This window comes from Crassostrea angulata, chromosome 1 (assembly GCF_025612915.1).
Source record: "Crassostrea angulata isolate pt1a10 chromosome 1, ASM2561291v2, whole genome shotgun sequence".
Classification (NCBI taxonomy): domain Eukaryota; kingdom Metazoa; phylum Mollusca; class Bivalvia; order Ostreida; family Ostreidae; genus Magallana; species Magallana angulata.
This window is the reverse complement of record NC_069111.1, coordinates 53,802,330-53,824,737: the sequence shown is the minus strand read 5'-3', so window position 1 is coordinate 53,824,737 and position 22,408 is coordinate 53,802,330. Positions and strand designations below refer to the sequence as shown.

Sequence of the window (22,408 nt, the reverse complement as noted above, 5' to 3'; positions counted from 1 at the left end):
AGTACTTATGCTTCATTGCATCTATTTGTATAAGTTCTGAGTTTTACATTGCTTTTTTTAATGCTTGCATTTCCTCCAATCAAGATTGAAAAGATTAATTTTGTTTACATCTGGTCCCTAAAACCCCTATTTGGGTAACGCAAGAGAAAATCATTATATTGTTAGGATATAGAAGCGTATTATACCTAATCTAGCATTAATAACCTTTCACAAAATGTCTCTCATTAAAGGGCTATAGATAAAAAATTTTAGAGCCCTCTGATCCCCTAATTTAAGGGGCCAGCCCCTTTTTCTTGGAATAAAATGAAACGACATTTAATTCTGAAAACATTTTGTCAACAAGTGCTTAAAAATTCGTTACCGTTCTGGAGATATATGAGAAAGAAGGTTTACGGGGCCGATCCCATATCTCCTTATAGGGGCGTTCGGCGAAATTTTGAAGATTGCATATGGGTTAAGAACATCTTTTTGAACAAATTTTCTTCTGTATTGCATAACAAAATATTTTTCCTTTCCGAGATATGGGTGATCAAAATTTTGGACATTTGGTCCCTAAAAACCTTTATTTACGTAATACATGACAAAATCATTACATTGCTTGGATACATAACTGTGAGATAAACATATTTGCTTCTAAAACCTTTCACAAAATATCTCTCAATAAAGGGCTACAGATGAAAGACTTTAGAGCCCTTTGGTCCCCTTATTTGAGGGGCCAGCCCCTTTTTCTTGATATCAAATAAAAGGTCATTTAATTCTAAACAAATTTTATTCAACAAGTGTTTAGAAATTTGTTACCATTCTGGGGATATATAAGAAAGAATGTTTTAGGGGCCGATCCCTTATCTCCTTCTAGGGGCCGTTTAACAAAATTTTGAAGGTTGCATATTGTTAAGAACATTAATTTGAACAACTTTTCTTCTGTATTGCATAACAAAATATTTTTCCTTTCTGAGATATGGGTGATCAAAATTTTGGACTTTTGGCCCCTATAAACCCTTAATTACGTAACACATAATAAAATAAGTACATTGCTTGGATATATAACTGTGAGATAAACATATTTGCTTCTATAACATTTCAGAAAATATCTCTTAGTAAACGGCTACAGATGAAAGACTTTAGGGCCCTTTTGTCCCCTAATTTGAGAAACCAGCCCCTTTTTCTTGATATCAAATGAAAGGTCTTGTAAATATAAAAGTTTTACTATACATGTTTTAACAAAATATTTTTCAGAAGAGAGATAAACAAAGAAAACCATGAAAAATGATGACTTTTTTTAGTCTCAATTTTCGGGACCAGGCGAGCTTTAACGCTTTTTGAGCATGACAAATATGAATGCCAAATGGCACATCTACAATCTATTGTCTACAATCCCTGAAAGTTTGAACTCAATATCTTTTACCGTTTAGGAGGAGGTCCCTGGACAAGCCGACCCTGTGAAAATCGCTAAAACGTCACTATTTTAAGAACGGAAATGACGTCATCAAAATAAAAAAATGTATATTAAGTTTAGATCAATGTCTATTAGATCTGAAAGTTTCATGAAAATCGGCCGAGTCGTTTTTGAGAAATCGCGGGCACAAAATTTGTAAGAAAAAAAAAGAAAAATAACTAGACACGATCTCGTTGCGAGCAACGAGGAGGTCTTCCGTGTGTTTTAGAACATGAAATACATGTACGACCTTGGTTTTGCTATTTAACGGCTAAACGTGATTTAACATATAAGACAAAGGTCTACATTCTAAGGGCCAGATATTATTTTGTTTTAGATGTATGAGCTTTGGTTGAAAACATTTAGATATCTAATTCGAGGGGCAGCCTCTTTTTCCTCGTATCAAATGAAAAGTCATTTACTTTTAAAGATATTTATTAAGTGTATAGAAATTTGTTACCATTCTTGAGATATCTCAGAAAGAGCGTTTTAGGGGCCGATACCTTATCTCCTTATTGGGGTCGTTTAACGAAATTTTGAAGAATCCATATTGTTTAGTAGATCATTTTGAGTATCTTTTCTTCTATACTGCATTTCAAAATATATTTTTCCTTTCTGAGATATCGGTGATCAAAGTTTTGGATTTTTGACCCCTTAAAAACCTTAATTACGTACCACATTATAAAATCATGACACTGCTTGGATACATAACTGTAAGATAAACATATTTGCTTCTATAATCTTTCACAAAATATATCTCAGTAAAGGGGCTATAGATGAAAGACTTGAGAGCCCTTTGGTCCCCTAATTTTAGGGGCCAGCCCCTTTGTCTTGATATCAAATAAAAGGTCTTATAAATATAAAAAAAATTAACATTATATGTTTTAACAAAATATTATTCAGAAAAGAGATAAACAAAGAAAACCAGAAAAAATTATGATATTTGTTTAATCTCAATTTTTGGGTCCAGGCGAGCTTCGGCGCTTTTTGCGATCGAAATTATTTTAAACCTTTATGCACAATTTCAATCTTCCGTCTACCATCACTGAAAATTTTAAGTGTATGTCTGCTATAGTTTAAAAGGAGTACTGCCGAAAAAATACCTTTCTGAAAATCGACAAAACGACTATATCTCAAAACCTGAAGTGATGTCATCAATAAAAAAAATTTTCAATACGGTTCACATCGTAGTCTATTAGATCGACAAGTTTCATAAAAATCAATTGAGTAATTTTCGAGATCTTGCGTGCACAAAATTTGTAAGACAAAAAATAATGATATAGAAGAATAGGGATAAAGGAACAAAGCAATAACAATAAGGTTTTCCGTTGGAAACGGAAGACCTTAATAATAAGAAAAGAGAAAAAGAAACAATAGAATAATAGAAGAGTCATCCGCTGAAGACGGAAGACCCTAATAATTAAAGAATGTTTTTGTCAAAATCTTAATGTACGAGTGTTTTCAACTTGTACTTCAGTCCAACAACCCCTTTATTTTGAATATCTTAGTTAGAAAGTAAAAAAAAAATGGAGGGAAGGAAATAGAGAGAAAGAACAAATCTTGGCTCTGTCGAGATTCGAACACACAGCCTTTGCATGTGTCATAACAGTATTTCATCGTAGACTGGTCCTCTGTCTCTATCGTACGAAATATATATCGCACATATCAGACAGGCATTGCCAGTCTATATTTCATCATCGAAGGCTCACGTCAAAACATGGCTGACGCGAAATAATTCCCGATTTTCTCTTTGAATTTGGGGCGTTTCCGCCCGGGACAGGAGCTGAATTTTTGTATGAGATGAAAAACAACGTGTAAGATGTCTCACTACTCAGGTTTGGTAACAGTGCGAGGTCATTTGAAATGTTGATGCGTGTTTGTGTCTGGAGGGGGATGAAAAGGACCGAGCTTGATTTTCGTCGTAAATAAATCGAAAGTAGAATTTTGAGGTGTGGATCTCGGATTCGGTTAACGACAATTAGGGGAAGTCCTAAAACAATGACTGATGCATTTTACACATGTATTTCAGAGTAGTGATTTTTTTGTGTCGTTTACTATTATGTTTGACTGTTTTATATCAACAGGATTGATAAAATTCTTATAAATGTAGAAATAACGAAATCAGTAACACGTAAATTTATTCATAAAAAAGTTGATGACAGTAATTTCCACAGTTCTAACATTCAAAAGTAGTTCACACGCTATCGTTGATACAGACTAAACGGAAAACAAGAAATATACATGCAACAGAAATATTACGCGGCTGCTTACATCCCTTGCACTGTGTAAATTTTAAGTCCCCGTACAGGCTATACTCGCGGCTTGATATCGGAAATTTCTTCGGAAATTTCTTCTTAATTGTTAAACCCGCTGCAAATTTGGCTGAAAAACAGAATGAGGTCCGAGGTACATTTACACCAAATTTCATGAGGATTGAATGAAGGGCTCGGGAGTTAGAATGTTTTTCTACAGTACATGTCAAACACGAAAATTAAAACTCAAATGCCAAAAAGTTCATAACTCTGTTAATAATAAACGAATTGGTCGGGTAATTAGTGCGGTAATCTAGAATGGTACTAAGTTGAAATTAAAGGTCCGAGATCAAAGATCAAGTAAAATCGGGCCAGAAAAACTAAATGATTTTATAAAGGGGTGAGGGGGGGGGGGGGGTGGTCGGTGACTTCTATATTAAACGGAAAATACTAAATTCCCAATATCACTAGAGTTTGAGATACATGCTTGACCTTTATTTTGCTACTTACCAGCTAAACATGATTTGGAAATAGAATGAAAAATCCTTTGATTTTAAACAGACTCTTTTCTTCAATTTCTATATCCTCTTTTTCTTTTACAAATAAATCATAAATTTATTGGACTTCTCGCCCTTGTTTTGTTTCTGATATATGTATAAGAGCTTTGATTGAAACATTTAGACCCCTCTTATCATGTAATTTGAGGGGCTAGCTCCTTTTCCTTGATATCAATGAAAGGTCCCTTAATATTAAACACATTTTGTTCAACAAGTGTTTAGAAATTTGTTACTGTTTTTGAGATATTAGGGAAAAATTGTTTTAGGGGCCGACTCTTTATCTCCTTATAAGGACCATTAAACGAAACTTTGGTGGTTAAATATTATTACGAATATTATTCTGAGTATTTTCTCTTCTATAATGGATTTCAAAATATTTCTCCTTTTTTAGAAATAAATGATCAAAATATTGGACTTCTAGCCCCTTTAAAATCCAAATTATGTAACATATCAGAAAACTCTTAACAAATATAGGTAGATAACTGGAAGATACACATTTTTGCTTCTATAATACATTACAAAATATTTTTCATTAAAGAGATATAGATAAAAGACTTTAGACCCCTCTTGGCCCCTTATATGAGGGGTCAGCCCCTTTTACTTGGTGTCAGTTGAAAGATCTTTTATAGATTAATTTTTGGTGCTCTACATGTGTTAGCAAAATATTGATTAGAAGAAAGATATTCGTGATCAAATCTCAAATTTCGTAAAAATTGTCAAAAAAATTTAACATCAACATTTTCAGTTCCGGTCTAGCTTCAAGGATGATGACTTCTGGTCAAATCTAAAACAAGCAAGCAAATCTACCATAACCACTCTATCTTGCATATAAATTTCAAGTCCCTAACTATAACAGTTTTTGAGGAGATGCGTGAACAATATCATGTTCCAAAATACACGAAAAAGGGAGATAATTAAAAAGCGGAAGTGAATTTTCAAACAGGAAGTAAGATGCAAAGAGATATTCACCTAAGACATCATCCCTGTAAAAATCATTAAAATCGATTGAGAAATGGCTGAGAAATTAAGGGTGACTACCAAGAAGAAAAATAATAATATAGAAGAATGAGAACGCGTAGAAAAACAGTAAGGTCTTCCGCTGAAGACGGAAGACCTTAATAATAATAGGGAAAAAGAAACCGTACGAAAACAATAAGGTCTTCCGTTGGAAAACGGAAGACCTTAATAATAATAATAATAATAATAATAGTAGTTTATTTCCAATTTTGGGCCCAGAGGGGATACAAGATTACAGATATTAGATAGAAATGCCTAAAAGAGAGATTGTACTTATAAAAAATAGTCCATACACATACATGAACTTGTAACAGCCGGGCAAATGTACATCAGTATGTCAAAACATATGAACAGTGTGCATATAATATATAGTCATACAGGTAGTTTATACAAATATAAAGATAGTATCATGATTTGTATAAGTAATTCACCGGTCATTTAGATCTCAAAGTATTCTGTCTTTTTTTGAAAGCATTGATCAGAAATTCACTTAATTTTGTAAGTATTGTTTATATATGTATGATCAATCAACTTTATGAGTAATGCACAAAAATGTATACATCAAGTGACGTGTGGTACGTGAATGTGTGATTTATCAATGGGTAAGCAATATATATAATATTATACGAGTTTATAAACTTATATATATATATATTATATAACTTATATATATATACACACACACACACACACGCCTGAAATCACAGTGTTTAGGGTGACAATTGAAAGAATCCCGTAAACTCTATGATACGGCAATGTGTGGCGTTTTCAAAAAGTTCAATGCAGCGTGCCTACTACATTATCGTTGATCAACTGGCCAATCTCCATGTTCTCAAACCCTTATGTAAGGAGATACATCACTCACTCACGTTACCAGACGCGACAAGAAAAAAAATACACATCTCAGTCCATTTCATTAATAAACGAACGGAATAACAAACTCTTGTTCAGAGGGACACAAAGGTGAATAACTGTTTCAGAGGGAGGATATAACGGGGAAAATCAAAGGCTGTGTAAAAGTAAGGACATAATTAAGAGTAATTCCATAAAGAAAAGATAGAATATGAATAGGTGAAATCATAAAGGGAATATCTGTGATAGAGGAAATGCAGGAAGGTTAAAGCAATATAAGCTGAAATTTTCATGTTGAAATTTTTTTTGAAGAAAATGTTATTTTCTACTAAAATGACAAAAAATATCATGGTTTTAAAATTTCTGTTAGCTCTTTTTTTGTGGGAAAAGCCATTAAGAAGCCTTAATTGGAGCAAAATTGAATCATTGTCGTCCTGTACAAAAATTGATCTGCTATATATTCCTTATACGTGAAATATTTCCTTTGACAAAAATTAATGATTTTTTCAAGTCTTATTCATCATAAAAGTTTAAGTTACAGGCAGACTTAGTATACTAGCAGGTCTTTGCAGCAAAATAAAATTCTAAACAATACAGCTCATATTGCTTTAAACCTCTGTTACAAGAGTGACAATGTTAGCGGTATAATGAGAAGTCACAGATGGGGAACTTAGGGAGTGAAGACGGGGGGAGCAAGGGAAATTATAATTAGCTTAACATGCTCTAATTGTGTTTGAGAATTTTTGAGAATATTTTATGAAATTTACTTTTATATTCATCAAACCTTTATCATTACTACACTTTAATATACGACCAGATATACTATGATATACTACTAAAGTCGTAGGTCATGATACTATTTATTTAATTGTCTATGTACATTACAAGGAAGGTTATAATTCTATAGACTGTGCACACGCTCTTCGTGATGTCGAGTGACCGCTAGAGAACAAAAAAAATTACAATCAGATATAAATAATTTTAACAGAGAGAGAGAGAGAGAGAGAGAGAGAGAGGGATGCGTGAGTGTGGCTCAATATTTGTATTCGGGGCAGCTGTGAAGTACTCTGAACGGAGAACGGAGATTAGCGACAAAGGACTTAGGTGTACCTACCCGGTTTCAGAAAGAGGTGGTTGGACAAGTGATGGCCTTGTAGTAGAGAAAGGTGAGTGTTAAAACATGCCATGGATGCAGATTTACAAGTCCCAAATTGTGTTTTAGAAGCGTGGAGTCAGCCGGTATAGGCGTGCAAGTGATTTATATATGTGGAATGTGTTTATTCACCAATCAAGGGCTCTCGGGGGCATATTCATAATTAAAAACAATAATATCATAATTATAACAAATGAATAATGAAACATAGATAGAAAGAAGCCCGTTAGCCCCACTAAATGTTGTGCATCTGTCTGTGATTTTTGTTGTGATACATGCAGTTATATATATGTTAACTGTGCACACATCGGCGGTTAGTGCTGCCCCCATCATGTGTCTGTGTGTACACAACGTGTTGAAAGGTGACTCCCGACGCACATATGTATTTGTATATTTAAGAAATAAACAGCAATTTAAAAAGTTCACTGGGATATGAACTTGGTTGATCACGTGAAACTTATCTAACAGTTCCTCAGATTTATTGTTTGTAATCACATATGTCCCCTCAGAAAATACCAGATACACGTCCACTGTTTTACTGATATAGAACAAGAAATGCTGAATATGTAAAAAAAAAAATAATACTCAGAATATGTGTTCATTAAGGCGATTTCAGTGCAAGAACTGGCAAGTTGAAAGAATGTATGTTTAGATAAAAAAAAAATTGGCAAACTATAACAACAGAAAAACGGCAATTATTAGAACAGGTTAATATATTGTTGGACTAAGATAGTTCACTTGAAAGGTCAAGTTGTGATAACTATAGATACAAATTGATTGAACTGTGTAAGAATAACAATCGTTTTATTGTCAACGGCCAACTCGGAGAGATTCGGTTAACCTGTAAAGAAAGAGGTGCTCTAGATTATGTATTATGTAATGCTTCTTTATTGCAGTCAGTAAAAGGCTTTTTATTCACGATTTTTGTAACTTATACTTCGATGCTTATAGGCCAATCACCTTTGAGCTTTTATATCACATACGAATAGAGAAACAATCAACTGGCCAATCAACCGAAAAGGTAGATTCAAATTTATTCATTTAAGAGTCTGGAAAAGCTACAGAATTTGAACATAATATCAATAGCGATAAATTAAAGGAAACTGTCAGAAATATTGAATACTTACAAGATAAACCCATTGTAGAAAAGCACGATGTAGACAAAATTATTAGGGAAGTCTGTAATGTTTACGTGCGTCAGCAGGAAAGACATTTGAAAAATAAAATAAACCCGAAGAAAAGACAAAACTATGCTTATAAACCATAGTTAAATAATACTTAATTGTCGCACAGCCAGAAGAAAGTTCCACATTGAAAAACGTTAACATAATAACGAAAAATCAAATGAAACATTAAATAATCTTAATTTGTGGCAAAGAATACAAGAAAACATTGGATAAAAGCATCAAGGACTACATTAGATCTAATAGTATTTCAGACAAGCTTAAGGAACTCCATCACCTCATAGTATTCAAATAGCACCACTAAGAAAGACAAAACTCGTGTAAATATTGATTTAATATATGAGTTTATGAAGAAAACATAACAAAACAAACGAAGACACAGTCGAGGACCGAGAGATAGATATAAAGATAAACTTATATAATGATACACTTCTTAATCAGTCTACAGCACAGATACGAACGTTTTCCACTTGGCCAACGTGATGCACACAGGTAAATATATTACACACGGATTATGTGTGTAACCCCCCCCCCCCCCCAACCACCCCACCTTCACCAACCCCCAGTTATCCCCGGAAAACGATCAGCACCCTGTTGAAAATATTTTCAACTGCGATGACTTAATAATCAATCTTTGATGGTTCATGCATTTAACTGTTAAACCCCTGTCAAACCGGAGCTGCGTCCTCACGGCGATCCCGCTGCGTCCTTAAATAATGTAAAACGCCAAGGTAAACGCAGTGGAGTCTCCTACAGCGCCGTAACAACGCAACGGCATCTTCTTCCGTCGCGGTGGGATCGCCTTGAATATTGAAGAACGCCATGCGACGGCGCGCACTTAGAACATGCACAAAATACGCGCCGTGGCTCGGCGTTCTGATATACACGCCTTAGAAGCGTAGTGAGATCGCCGTGACAGCGCCGTAAGATCTCCAACAGCGCCACGAGAGCTCCGTCGGCGCGCTCAAGGAACGCAGCTAATCGCAGTGTAGACGCAGTGATAAGTCAATTGCGCTTGCACGGAGACCTCACGGAGTCCTTTGGGATCTCACTGCGTCTCTATCGCGCGCTCACTGCGCACCCACAACGTTTGAACAAGTTGTTTTCCATTTGGCTGCGTTCACACAACGACCCCAAAGAGCTGTTGCTGCGTTCATCGCGCTCTCGAGACGTTTCTTCTGCGTTCACACCGCGCTCCCACGATCAAGACCACGAAAACTCGAAAAATGGCTGTTGAACAATAGCAAGCGATGTAATAATTATCAAACTGGATGTAGATGACTATATAAAAAGTAGCATTTGTTAATATTCCAAGACCTATCAATGGACGTAGATGGAATTCATGCCATTTGGTTCTGTTGTTTTCAAATCTTTTCTATGTTTTTTAACAACTAATAGCGGATCTTTTTTGTAGACCTGACTACTAAGAGTTTAATCCCAGTCCTTCACAAATTGTTTAGAATTAACTATGTTTCAATAACAATGTACCTTTTCATAAAATCAAAACAATTTTTTAATCATTTGTTTACTAGATGTAAATTCTTGTTTATTTCCCATACAATTGTACAAATTAATATTAACCAACCAAGAAGAAAAGAACGTCTTGTGCACGCAGTCAGCGCGCAGAGCACGCCGTGGACGCGCGGTAAAATCTCCTAGCACGTCATGAGCGCTCGGCGGAGACTCAGCGAGAGCGCAGTTAATCGCCAAGTAGAACTCCGTGGAAACGCAGTTACACGCCGTGGGAGCTCCGTAAGAACGCCTCGGTCACCGTCAGGACGCCGTGGCGACTCCGCTTGTAAAATTTTCAAATAAAACTGTACATTTTTTCTGAATTTTCCTTGCGATCCTACGGCGATTCCATGAATTTAACAACGCCGTGAACACGCCGTGGGGACGCAGCTTGGTGTGACAGGGCCTTTACATTTTGCATCCCTTCATAACAAATTGAGTATAAGTGCCAGGATTATTGTTATCATCGAACGGTGGTTTAAGGTACCTCACCACACCTAGACTTATACTTTTTAAGACACTACGTCACAAGATGGCGATTTAAATGTTTTGTTAAACTGTTCATATCGTTCGATTAGGTTGTATATCGTCATCTAGGTCAGTGGTTAAAATATTGGGCTTCTGAACCGCAGATCATGATCGAGTTCGAATTCGCCTGTAGCTTTTGTTCATGTTTTCTGAATTCAATTTTCGAAAATGTAATTTTTAAACCCAAAATTGTACATGTTTTTGCCTATTTGACTTAAATACTTCTTATCCATTATGAAATCTATCATAATCAAGTAATTTTCTGCTGATTTGAGAAAATATTTCAAGGTGTAGTGAGCCACCTTAATGGAAGAAAGAGGCACATATGAAAGTTTGGAGGTTTAACGTTAATTCATGCATTCTGTGAAATCCATGTCTCATCACGTAAACCGATGACTAAAATTAAAAAAATACACTCGTAGTTCACGAATTAGACTTCATTCGATCCTTATTTACCTAAGAAATCATGTGGCTCAAAGGTATAACAATTGGTCAGTGTCAAACTGTAAGACTCTGTTCTGACATCGACCAGGTATTTTTTTCCCAATATCTATTCTCAGATTATGTTCAAGGATAATCTATTACATGTAGTTTAAATTTTTCCAACTAAACTAAACTAATGGTCATTATCAGGCCATGCCCCCTTTTAATCACAATCTGCTATCATTGTTAATTTCCTTCCTTTCTTCTACAAATGTATAGCTATTGTAACGGATTGACTGTAGTGTATATCCTTCCGCGAATCGGAAAAAAACTAACAGTTTGTGCATTCTTATGGCTCAGTAAATCTATGAGCCTCAGTTTGGAACTGCTACTACGAACTGATGTACCAGGCATTTTTTTTTTACAACTACGTTTAGATACAATAAATTGTCCTTTCATTAGGCAAGGGAAAATAATTAATATCCATCAATTGTGTATGCATAGTACAGAAACCACGCTGAATGTGTGGAAAATATGTTACCTAAATCATAATTTATTTTTATTGATCAAGTGTAAATTAAGATATAATGGTGAAACTATTCATTACTGTATTATAGTTATTTCTAGTAGCAGAACGCTGTTTAAAAAAACCTGTATGTATTACTTACGAATCTTTCTGTGCGTCACGATCAGGGAAACCTATTTTTATTTATTTATATTAAGACAGCAATTCCTTTAATCTAGTCTTATCTAATCTAATCTAATCTAATCTATTGAGCTTCTTAAATCATTGTAGTAAATATATGGTGTCTAAATTCTAAACTTATCAAATTTTAAATTTTTATATTCCGTGTTATTTATTTCTAGAGTTACATTTTGATAGGCCATTCATGTAAATGTACTACCGGTATGATGCAATGATCTATATAAATTGATTGAAAATCCCACGACCTTCTTCAAAAATCAAAACGTTGCGCAACATTAGCTCACCGGAGCTAAAAGACGAAAAAAAAAAAACAGCCAAGAGAGCAAAGTTTTACTTAATTGAGCAATGTGGCCCATCGATGAGACCTCATGTAAAGCCTCTTTTACACCTTTTGGAAAACTAGCTAGTTAGTTTTGTAAAAGGTATAATAATCTAGTATGGGAACGATTTGAATGGAAACAAATTGTCAATTTTGATAATTTTCAAAATATGTGTGGTCTTCATTCAAAGTCAAATTAAAAATGCAATAAAGTATCCATGCAATGACAAAAAATATGTCACGGGCAATTTCTGAGGACATATTCCATTGAGCATAACTCAGTGATGACCAACAATCCCCGTGTCTGGTCCGTGTCGCACACTCGCTAGCTGCTTAAAATAATTCAGACTTGATAGTTCCTTCCTGGTTAAGAATTTGAATGGAAAACTTCATATCAACTACTGCAAACTGGCAGGAAATCTACATATATATGAAAGCGACACAATCGGCTGTATTACAAGACTGCCTGTGTGCGATTTCTTCTAGACATACCACTATTTGCATTATCTTCATCCACCCTTTCCATTCAAAGGTATATTTGTTTTGAATGGAACTTGCTTAGAACTTTACTTGAGCAATTTTACAAAAAGTCTATTCTTTACGACGAGTATATCAATGCATTTAAAAAAATACATATTAAGAAAATGCAATTTACTGGTTCTAATATAATACTAGTAACTAATACTGATTAACTTAATGCTCTTACTCTGTGTCAAGGTGTAATGAGCGGTAACAATAGGACATTCAACTCTTAACACCCGTCGTCTGTAAGCATTACTGAATGCACGATGTCCACTATCAAATCTCGGCTTGACCTGGATAACAACCCTCTAACGGTTTATTGACTTAACACTCCACCTTTCATAAGGAAATCAAGGGAACTCGCCTCATCCACATTCCCCCTGAGTCATGCAAGTAATGACTGAACTGAATGTCGACCGGACGAGATAGCCCGCCATTACACAGGTCAGTGGTCAAGCTTTTTATCGAAATTACACAGAAAAGACAATTTACTCTTCAAATAAGCGCGGACACGATTTAAACGATTTAAGATGGAACCGTTCTAATTTCGTTTCGTTTGGACCATTTTTTGTATCTATATTATCGAACGAAAGTAAAAAAGAGGCATCGCTTCCCTGAGCAACAATTGTCATAACTTAATTAGATTTATGTAGTCATATACAAAATATCTGGACAATGTATAGTGGAATAGGTCCTGTATCAAGATTTTAAAGATTTTTAAAGTAATATTCTCATGTTAAACATTGAGTCCCTTTGGTAACAAGATGATTTCATAGTCATATCACATATTGAATATTGCAGTTCTTAAGAAGATCTTAAGGTTGAATAACACATCGTCATAAAATGATTGACCTCTGATCGAAACGACATTTTGTTTTATTAAAAGGATTTTATCGACGGAAACATACAACTTACTTTATAGCCGAGTGGATAAAGTGTCGGGCTTGTGATCCGTACATACCGAGTTCTAATCCTGCAGGGGCTTTTGTTGTTACTTAATGCATTGATTTTTTTGAGATATTCATTTCTTATCCCCAATTTGCAAATTTTTCGCTATGTTAAGATTTGACGTCCCCCAATGTGGTCCCACTCTACCCCCGAAGATCACGTTTTGGTAAACTTAAATCCACACAATCAATGAATGTCACAAAGTGACAGGTTTTTAGGCGAATGTTTATTTAAGAGAGATTTATAAAAATATTTCTCTATGTGTAAGAATTTAACCCCATCCTACCCCTGGGGATCGTGATTTAAACAAAGAAACTATCCTACCTAGGATGCTTTGATACAAGTGAGAGCTTTTTTGGCCAATTGGCTTTTTCTTTATATTCCTAAGTAAACATTTGACCCCCTCCCATCGTTGCCCCACTCAATCTCCGGGGATCATAATTTAAAGAAACTTGAATCAAACTACCAGAGGATGCTTTCACGCAACTGGTTTTTGAGAAGAAGATTTTTAAAAGATTTTCTCTATATATTCCTTTGAAATAAAATTGCCCCCATTGGGGCCCAACCCTACCCCTAGGGGTCATAACTTGAACAAACTTGAATCTATACTACATGTACCTGATGCTCCTTCCACACAAGTGATAGCTTTTCAGCCCAAATGGTTTATGAAATAAAGATTCTCTATATATTCCTATGTAAAACTTCGACCCCCTCCCTCTTTGTGGTCCAACTCTATCCCCGAGGATCATACTTTGTTCTGAACAAACTTCAATCTACATTCCCTGAGCATGCTCACACACAACTTTCAGCTTTTCTGACCAATTGGATTTTGAAAAGATTTTAAAGAGTTTTTTTTCTCAACAGTACCTAATGATACTTTCATACCAGTCTCAGCTTTTCCGGCCTAACAGTTTTCTGGAAGTCGAAATGTAAAATGTTTACGGACGGACAGACAGACGGATGCCGGACAAAAAGTAATTAGAAACACTCACTTGAGCTTTCGGCTCAGGGGAGCTTAAAAAAGGGAAATGTCGATGCAATTTAGCCTTTACCCACAACTTTTCTCAGTACAAAATGATAATTTTTTTTCAAAATTAGCCCTTTTAAAATTTTTTTTGCTAAAAGACGGGATCATTGGTTGGTCACCATATCAACGACGTCTAATTTCAGTTGATTTATTAGACCTACGATTTGACTGAGATGTATTTATCTCTATACTGTAGTATCTATACTAACTGTTCTTTTTTTTATTTCCAGGAAACAGAATGAGGGCTCAACAGGGACTGAAACTCGCCCTAGTGTGTGTGAGTGGAGCTGCTGTCCTCTGGTTATGGGTCTCATGGAGCAGGTCCCTTAATGACCCGACCACTCTGACTATGAAAAGCCAGCCATGTGGGAATATCACAACAGGGCTGTCCAGAATAGAGTCTGTGTCCTCATTGCTTTCTAAGCGATCTCCAAAATTTAAGAACCAAGAATGTGCTGTTCCCAACCAAGTCAGAAAACTTTCAAACAAGGAGAAACACTTAAAGAGTAGATGTGTAGAGAATTTTAAACGGGACCACGCTCGCGGTGCTGGCGAGTTCTGGAAAGGAGAAACACAGTATATCCGACACAAGCATCATAGATATTTGACTTCACAAAGCCTCGTTCTCGACATTGGTGGCAACAAAGGAGAGGACGCAGACGCCATGATTCAAGCCTACCATCCGGGCATCTACGTAATCCTAGAACCAATCAGTTCGCTGTTCACATTACTAGTAGAGAAGTTCAAGAGGAATGAAAATGTCGTCCTGTATAATTTTGGATTAGCAGCCAAAGACAGTAAGTTCTACGTTAACGTTCTCGGACATGGCGGTGACGCGACTTCCGTTTTCGAAGGAAACAAGGGAGGCAATTGTGAGTTAAAGGTATTTAATACCACTAATTTCATGTACCGACTAGGTGTTCCCTGTCTCGATATTGATCTGATCACAATTAATTGTGAGGGATGTGAATTTGAAATACTGGAAACTTTGATTTCAAGTGGACTTATTTCAAAGTTCCGACATGTGCAATTTGCAACTCATCCATTACTGTCCCACCTAGAAAAGCCCGTACAGCGGTATTGTGAAATCCAAGAGAGGTTAGCTCGAACTCATGTCATTGACTACCAATTCAAATTTTGTTGGGAAACATGGAAAAGAAAGGATATAAGTTAAACAAACTGCCAGTTAAGTTTCCTTGAGTTGGCTGGGAAGTATAATCTGGTGTATAACGTAGCACTGTAAGCAAACCCATGATTCCTAACGTCATTCAAACTAATCGTCTCACGTATCACAGCGAAACAAGAGGGTATCAACATCTTACAGATAATAGTTGTATTGCAATTGACTAATGAAACATGGTCTGAATATCAGGAACAACTTTAACAACGTTCGGACAACTCAGAGACGGGTGTATTATACAGTGCGATACGTCTGATCAAACATTTGAACAAAGTTTCTTTGGTCGTATTACTCTTTATTAGTAACTTTATCATACACGAATACTCTAAGACTATGATATGATATTCATACATGTAACAGTATTTTCATAGTTCTATAACTTTATTGTTCTTGTCGTTTTGTTTTGTGGTTTTTTTTCAATTTTGTATTTTCATTTTGATTTTCTTTATATTTTCCCAACATGGTAGTTACTTGTTCAAACATGATTAAGAACTATAAATCAAACATCTACGTGTTGTATTTTGGAGTTTATCAGACATGCTCAAAACGAAAAAAAAGAAAGAAAGTGAAGGACATGTAAACACAATAATGTATAGACTCGAGCCACAGAATGACAATGTAGAGCCACAGAATGACAATGTAGAGCCACAGAATGACAATGTAGAGCCACAGAATGACAATGTAGAGCCACAGAATGACAATGTATAGATTCATATCAAAAACATATCTTAAATTCGAACATCAGACAGTCAGAAGATCATCCAACTAACAAACCATACACTCAAACAACAGACAGGCAGTAGATCCGTACCTCAAACAAGTCTTAGACTCATATAACAGTCGATTTGAACTTCAGTTAAACCACAGACAAGTACCACAGAAAATAATCGGTTACTACCACAAACGGCCAGACAATAGACTCCCTCTACAGACTATCGACTCGAACCACAAACACACAATAGATTTATACCGCAAACAGACAACAATTTTAAAATGATTATAGCTTTTTTGGATCAATTTGATGATTTCGCTACCCGAGAAGTACAATATGAGCCGGAAGCGAGGTGAGTATTGTACTTCTCTGGTAGCTAAAAACACTGTGCCGGATAACTATACCAGTACCAAGATGGCATTTTTGCACCCTCTTAGTAGGCAGTTTTGTAAAAATCAATATATATCAAATGATAGACCATTGTCTAGAGAGTATATAACCTCTTTTTTTAAGTGTGTCTCACATGGCAGGTGAGATATTTACCTTTAAAAATTAATATCATGTAGAAAAACAGAAATTCCAATAGTAGAAATAACTTTCCTACAGGAAATATTGAAAATCCTATAGGATTTTCTTTAAATCCTCACTATAGCAATTAAATTTTTTATAGGAGAAAAGTATTTCATGCAGGATTTTAATTCAGATCGGTTTTTTTTTCGTAAAGGAAATTTAGATTTCCTATCGGAATTTAAATTCCTATGAGAGTTTTGTTCAAATTCATTCGAAATTTGAATTTCTATAGGAAGTATTTTTTATTCCGGTAGGAAATTTCAAATATCCTATAGGAAAATTGTTTTTCTAACAGGTGAAATACAATAATAACAAAGGTGGTTATAAATTCCTCAAGCAATGATCTATATGGAATAATTGAATTTTTCGATACATACAGCTAAGACGGGTGCAAAAAAAGCCACCTTGGCACTGGAACAATAACCCGGCACAGTGTTTAAATCATCGTATTGACCTTAAAAACCCCCAGCAATAATTATATACCATTTTATGATTGATTAATATCTAGCTCTCTGATTGGCTAATATCCAACTATCTACTGAGTATATCTATATATATTTACGTTGGATTTCTCAGTCTTCAAACTAAAATCTTCGCTTGAAAACACCAGGGAGATAGTGTATGTCAGTATCAATTCTACGCTGAATCAAATAATGAAATAATTATTGCAGGGTTTGTTTTTTTTTAGGTCAATCCGATTATTTAACTACTATCGGAGTACAATACATGTATTTATCTCGGCTCCGGCTCGGTGAATTGTGTACTTCTCGGGTAGCTAAATCATCGTATTGACCTAAAAAAACCAGCAATAATTGTAAGTTAAATTAAGTAACCTGACAAGTTTATTATCTTTCCTCCAGCTAGAGTTTAGTAAACGTTACAAACCCGTTGTTACACATTTGACCTCTCCAGTTTTTTCTTTATTTTTTAAGTCATGAAAATTAGTTACCACAGTGAAAAACAGATGTATTTTATTCGTTAATTTTTATGATTTTTTTTCTTCGAAAATGAGATTCTTTTACATACAAAGGACGTGATACTAATCACATTTTATTCTTTTGGCCTTAACTGATAGTCTGCAAATGATTACCCCATAGCATATTTCTTAAATAGCAGTCTATTTTAAGCCAAAACTCAGCAGAGTTAAATTAATTTTACTCTACTCAAATTTAAACTTTTTTAATAAAAGTAAAATACAACGTTCGTGGCCACAGGCAGGCACGTAGCACGTAGCATCGTTTTTGAAAGTGGGGGGGGGGGGGCACACTTGTCCAAAAAATCTTGACAAACAAAGAAAAAAGGTTTCTTTCCAAAATCCTGAAAATCCTAATCCGTGGGGGGGGGGGGGGGGGGGGAGGAGGGGGGGGGGGGGGGGTCAGTAGTATACCTTTTACCTTCAATATCACTATTTATTTCCTTATTTTCAATTCAATTTTTTTCATGGTCCCATAAAAGTGGGGGAGGGCCAACTCCATGTTAATTCAATTTTTATATGTAAATTTAACAAAAAAATTTGATGCGCAAAAATAAGGGAGGGGGGAGGGGGGCTGCCCCCCCCCCCCCCCCCCCCCCCCCCGATGCTACGTGCCTGACAGGGTCGGATCTTGGAATTTTAGCCATCTCAGTTTCCATGTTCTTTTTATTGACAAGAGATATAGGTCCTTACATGGCTGCAGTTAGTAGTAAACCCACGTGTGGCAGCATGTCCTAAAGTTTAATTTTGCTTCTCCTTTTCAATCATGTGTATCTGTTCATCGATTACAGATGAAATCATTGAAATTTGATATCGTGTCAGGTGTTCAGATTTCATACGTTCTTTCACGTGGATCTATTGATTGCTGACAGGTGTAGTATCGAGTATCTTTTTATCTCATCATAACGCTGATGATACACCTGCAGCATGGCAGGGGGTGGGGATGGGGGTAGTACAGCCATGATTTAAGAGTTCTATCATGATTACAAGTAATTGTCGTTGGTTTATTTCCATTTAAGGTATCACTGCTGTCTCAGTTTACCCGAGGTGTTATTTTTCAAGACATTAATTTGTTTCAGGTGGAGTTGAATCTATCATCCACAAACAATGTATTGTTTTATATCCTTAATATCAAAAAAGTATCATCACATGCTTTATGTAATATCAATTTGAATTGGGGTACACGCTTAATTATAACGAAGTACCAGGGACGGGAGATTTAACTTCCTTATAAACCTAAATTGAATTCCGTCAAGTTTACAACATTAAACAAAGTCACCAGTGGCGTAGCTACCATGTATGCTTATATGCCTGAGCATGCACATCATTTGGGGGGAAAAGAAAGAAACTCAGTAAAAAAAAGAAAAAAAGAAAAAAAAGAATTCAAGTATTAAGGTCCATACTTAGCTATCCCTTCAACCGGTTTCCGTCACCCAATCCTACTTTATCCGGAATAAATGCTAAAGAAAGACGTCTTAAGTACCAAATATAGACACGCAATGTTGTCTTACAGTATCATAATTATTAAAGAACAGTACACAATGCATGTACCTAATAAAGCACATCATTTTAATTTTCCCCATAGATATCACAGCTTTATTGAGATATTCATTAGCATAAACTAGGTGAAAATGAACTTAAGAATAAAAGATTTGAGTGGGTCAAAAACAAGCGTCAAAAGTGTTTTCTTCTTTTAATAAGCTTTTAATAAGTTTTGTGATTTTATTTCATGCCTAAACTATAACCAAAACAATTTTAAATGCTTAAAAATATGCTTAAATAGTGAGCATTCCTTTCAATTTCTGCGATGATTGTTAGTGTTAAAAATCGTCAGAATTCATGAGCTTCCGGGGCCTTCGCCCCCTGGGCCCCCACCAGGCTTCGTCCTGGACCCACTGGGGGCCTCATGGCGGCCCCCACACCCCCGGCCAATTTAAGCATGCACTTCGTTTCTGGTCTAGCTACGCCACTGGTCACGGGGAACGAATGTAACTTTGCTGTAAGCGTAAATTCATTTCGCCCAAAATGCAACTTGGTATTCCTCTATTGAAAAGTTGCATTCTTAATATTCAAAACATTAAGACATATTCTAAAAAGGACTTTGTTACTTCTTTAAAACAATCTCAGACTAAAAAATATTTGATGGATTGGCAGCACTCAAATGAAACACTTAAAGATGGCAAACTTGTTACTTACATATTTTTGAAAACTAACTTCAGAGTGGAAAAGTATTCTTCCACAGACCTGAATACAGAAAGCCAATCTGTAGACTGCTGATATCAGCGCATATACTTTTTATTGAATTGGGCAGATATAATAACACACCTAGAACAGAAAGAATATGTAACAAGTGAAAAGCTGTCAATGTGACAGCAAACCGGGTTTTCTTTTATGTAAACTGTATCCATAATCCATGTCAACCCGTATCCAGTGAAATGGAGTACCCTACATGTATATGCAATATTTTGCCAAAAAATGACTAAGTTCAAAAGCTGGTATTTTTTTCATAAATAATCAGAAATCAAAATCCTAGCAATATGCACACCTCTGATATATGTAGAATTGATCTGCAAAAGAACAACTTCCTAACTTCAAAGCTGTAGGAGGAGTTATCCGTACAATGAAGGTACCCTTTTGGCAGCCGCCCGCCCTCCATTTTCACCATTTTAATAACCGGATTTTTCCGTTGGAAAACCCGGTTAAAAGTTGTACACTTAATAGAATTGAAGATGAATAACATTTTCTTATCCACTGCAGCAAATTTACAAAAGAAAGAAAAGAACTATTTGATTTAATTTCATCTAAAGCAAAGCATTTTACTAGTTTGCAAGATAAACAAAAATTATTGGATTTTAAACTGTGAAGAATTAGATATATTAAACGCTCTTGGTAAATTTTCAGAAGGCATTGCCTTAATTTGTATTTCCTAGTCAAATATTGGTTTGTTAACTTTTCAGTCATATGATAAACTATTTCAGATTTGTATGTACATTTGTATTTTGACATATTTATGTATGGTGTTTAACATAAATACAGAAGACATTGTATTGAGTGTATAGAAACATACATATATACTAATAAATGTTTATGTCTGTCCTGTCCTTTTGTACATATTTATTGAATGTTATAGGTACATTGGATGCTGTATACATGTACAACCTTCATGTTGCCCCTTGAAGGCCCTTAATTGGTAAATAAATTGAATTGAAATTGAATTGAATATAGGCCTGTTCACTATAACAGTTTTTTAATGGTTATAAACATGTATTCTTTTTCTTTTAAAAAGAAAAGTTCTACTTATAGATCATGTTGAGAATATTGCATAATTTTAATACAACATACACCCTCTTAAACCAGAGCTACCGAAGAAGGACCAACTCCCCTGTCTGGCCATTTAGATGACTTTGAACTTGGATCGGAACAGGTTCATGACACACCCTCCAAAAATATCGGTTGCTGAGTTGTGTAGTTCAGACACGGAGACAGACATGACTCCTATACACCTAACACCATTTCCAAACTCTGTGGAGGAAGTTATACGTATATTAACTTTCTCTATATATTTATACTACATTTAATAACTCCTATAAAACTTTGGAAGGGGGGGGGGTAAATAATAACTCACAATCTAACATGAATTAACAAGTTCCTTTAATATTCAATAAACAAAGTTCTAGGGAAATTATTTTCAATTCTGTGCATGCTGCAACACCTTTTACACACAGTACATTCATAACAGGTTCAAAATTATTGTCAGATTACAGATTGCATAACTGCATAACAATCTTGTGCAATAATAATAAAATCTAATGAAATAACATAATCAATTTGTAGAAAATCTGAGACCACTTGTTTGCCCTCTCCTGTTAGATAAACAAAAAAGTAATTAACTATGGTATCTTATTTACATTCTGAGTATCATTTTTATCATCAGTTTTTCATGCAGCTTAAAAAACATTTCATTATCTATAAATTTAATTAGTCGAGAGAGGGCAAACATATTTCAAGGTGGCCTGATGGTGACATTTGAATACAATCCCATACACGTAAAGCAGGATTAATTATAGATTAATAATGCCCCAAAATAACATCTCCAAACAGATATGGTTAATCATACCCTCTTTCTTATGCACTTGATTAAACATAGCGCTACATATTCTATTCATTCAGACTTCTTGAAAAAAGAAATAGCATAAAATATATGGATAAAAAACAATTTTTCTATTTTCTCAAATAACAAAAAAATAAAAACAATGAAAAGATTACAAGGAAAATATGGATTTTTTATTTAACTGTTTAGTGGAGATTTTACAGAAAATAAGGACTGCTTCCATTCTAGAGACTAAAATCAATATTTTAAATTAAATTAAAAAAAAAACGACTTTAAATGCAGCTACCCGATTTTGTGCTTTTATTCATTTATGCAGTAATGAAGAGTAAAAAAAATACTTTTGACTAGTCTTGTTTTTGTTCCAATTCGAACAGCCTAAAACCATCATCAACTGGCCTAATGATCAATCTAAACATCCATTCACCTG

At 35.1% G+C, this 22,408-nt stretch overlaps 1 protein-coding gene across 3 annotated transcripts; it reads left to right on the top strand.

Moving 5' to 3' along the window:
- Window positions 1-7,105: 7,105 nt before the first annotated feature.
- On the top strand, window positions 7,106-16,010 carry LOC128181754 (uncharacterized). Of its 3 annotated transcripts, none has more exons than XM_052850273.1 (2): window positions 7,106-7,279; window positions 14,666-16,010. In XM_052850273.1, exons 1-2 carry the CDS (start codon window positions 7,132-7,134, stop codon window positions 15,607-15,609), a joined length of 1,092 nt encoding a protein of 363 aa, XP_052706233.1. In that variant the 5' UTR covers window positions 7,106-7,131; the 3' UTR covers window positions 15,610-16,010. The 3 variants fall into 3 exon arrangements, with proteins under 3 accessions (XP_052706233.1, XP_052706248.1, XP_052706241.1); XM_052850288.1 differs by lacking the exon at window positions 7,106-7,279 and adding an exon at window positions 12,341-12,470; XM_052850281.1 differs by lacking the exon at window positions 7,106-7,279 and adding an exon at window positions 12,808-12,904.
- The last annotated feature ends 6,398 nt before the right edge of the window (window positions 16,011-22,408 follow it).

Coding starts and splice junctions, on each gene's coding strand:
- LOC128181754 (XM_052850273.1), top strand. CDS start 7,132: ATGCGTGAGTGTGGCTCAATATTTGTATTCGGGGCAGCTGTGAAGTAC. Junction 7,280..14,665: donor TGGCCTTGTAGTAGAGAAAG/GTGAGTGTTAAA, acceptor TTTTATTTCCAG/GAAACAGAATGAGGGCTCAA.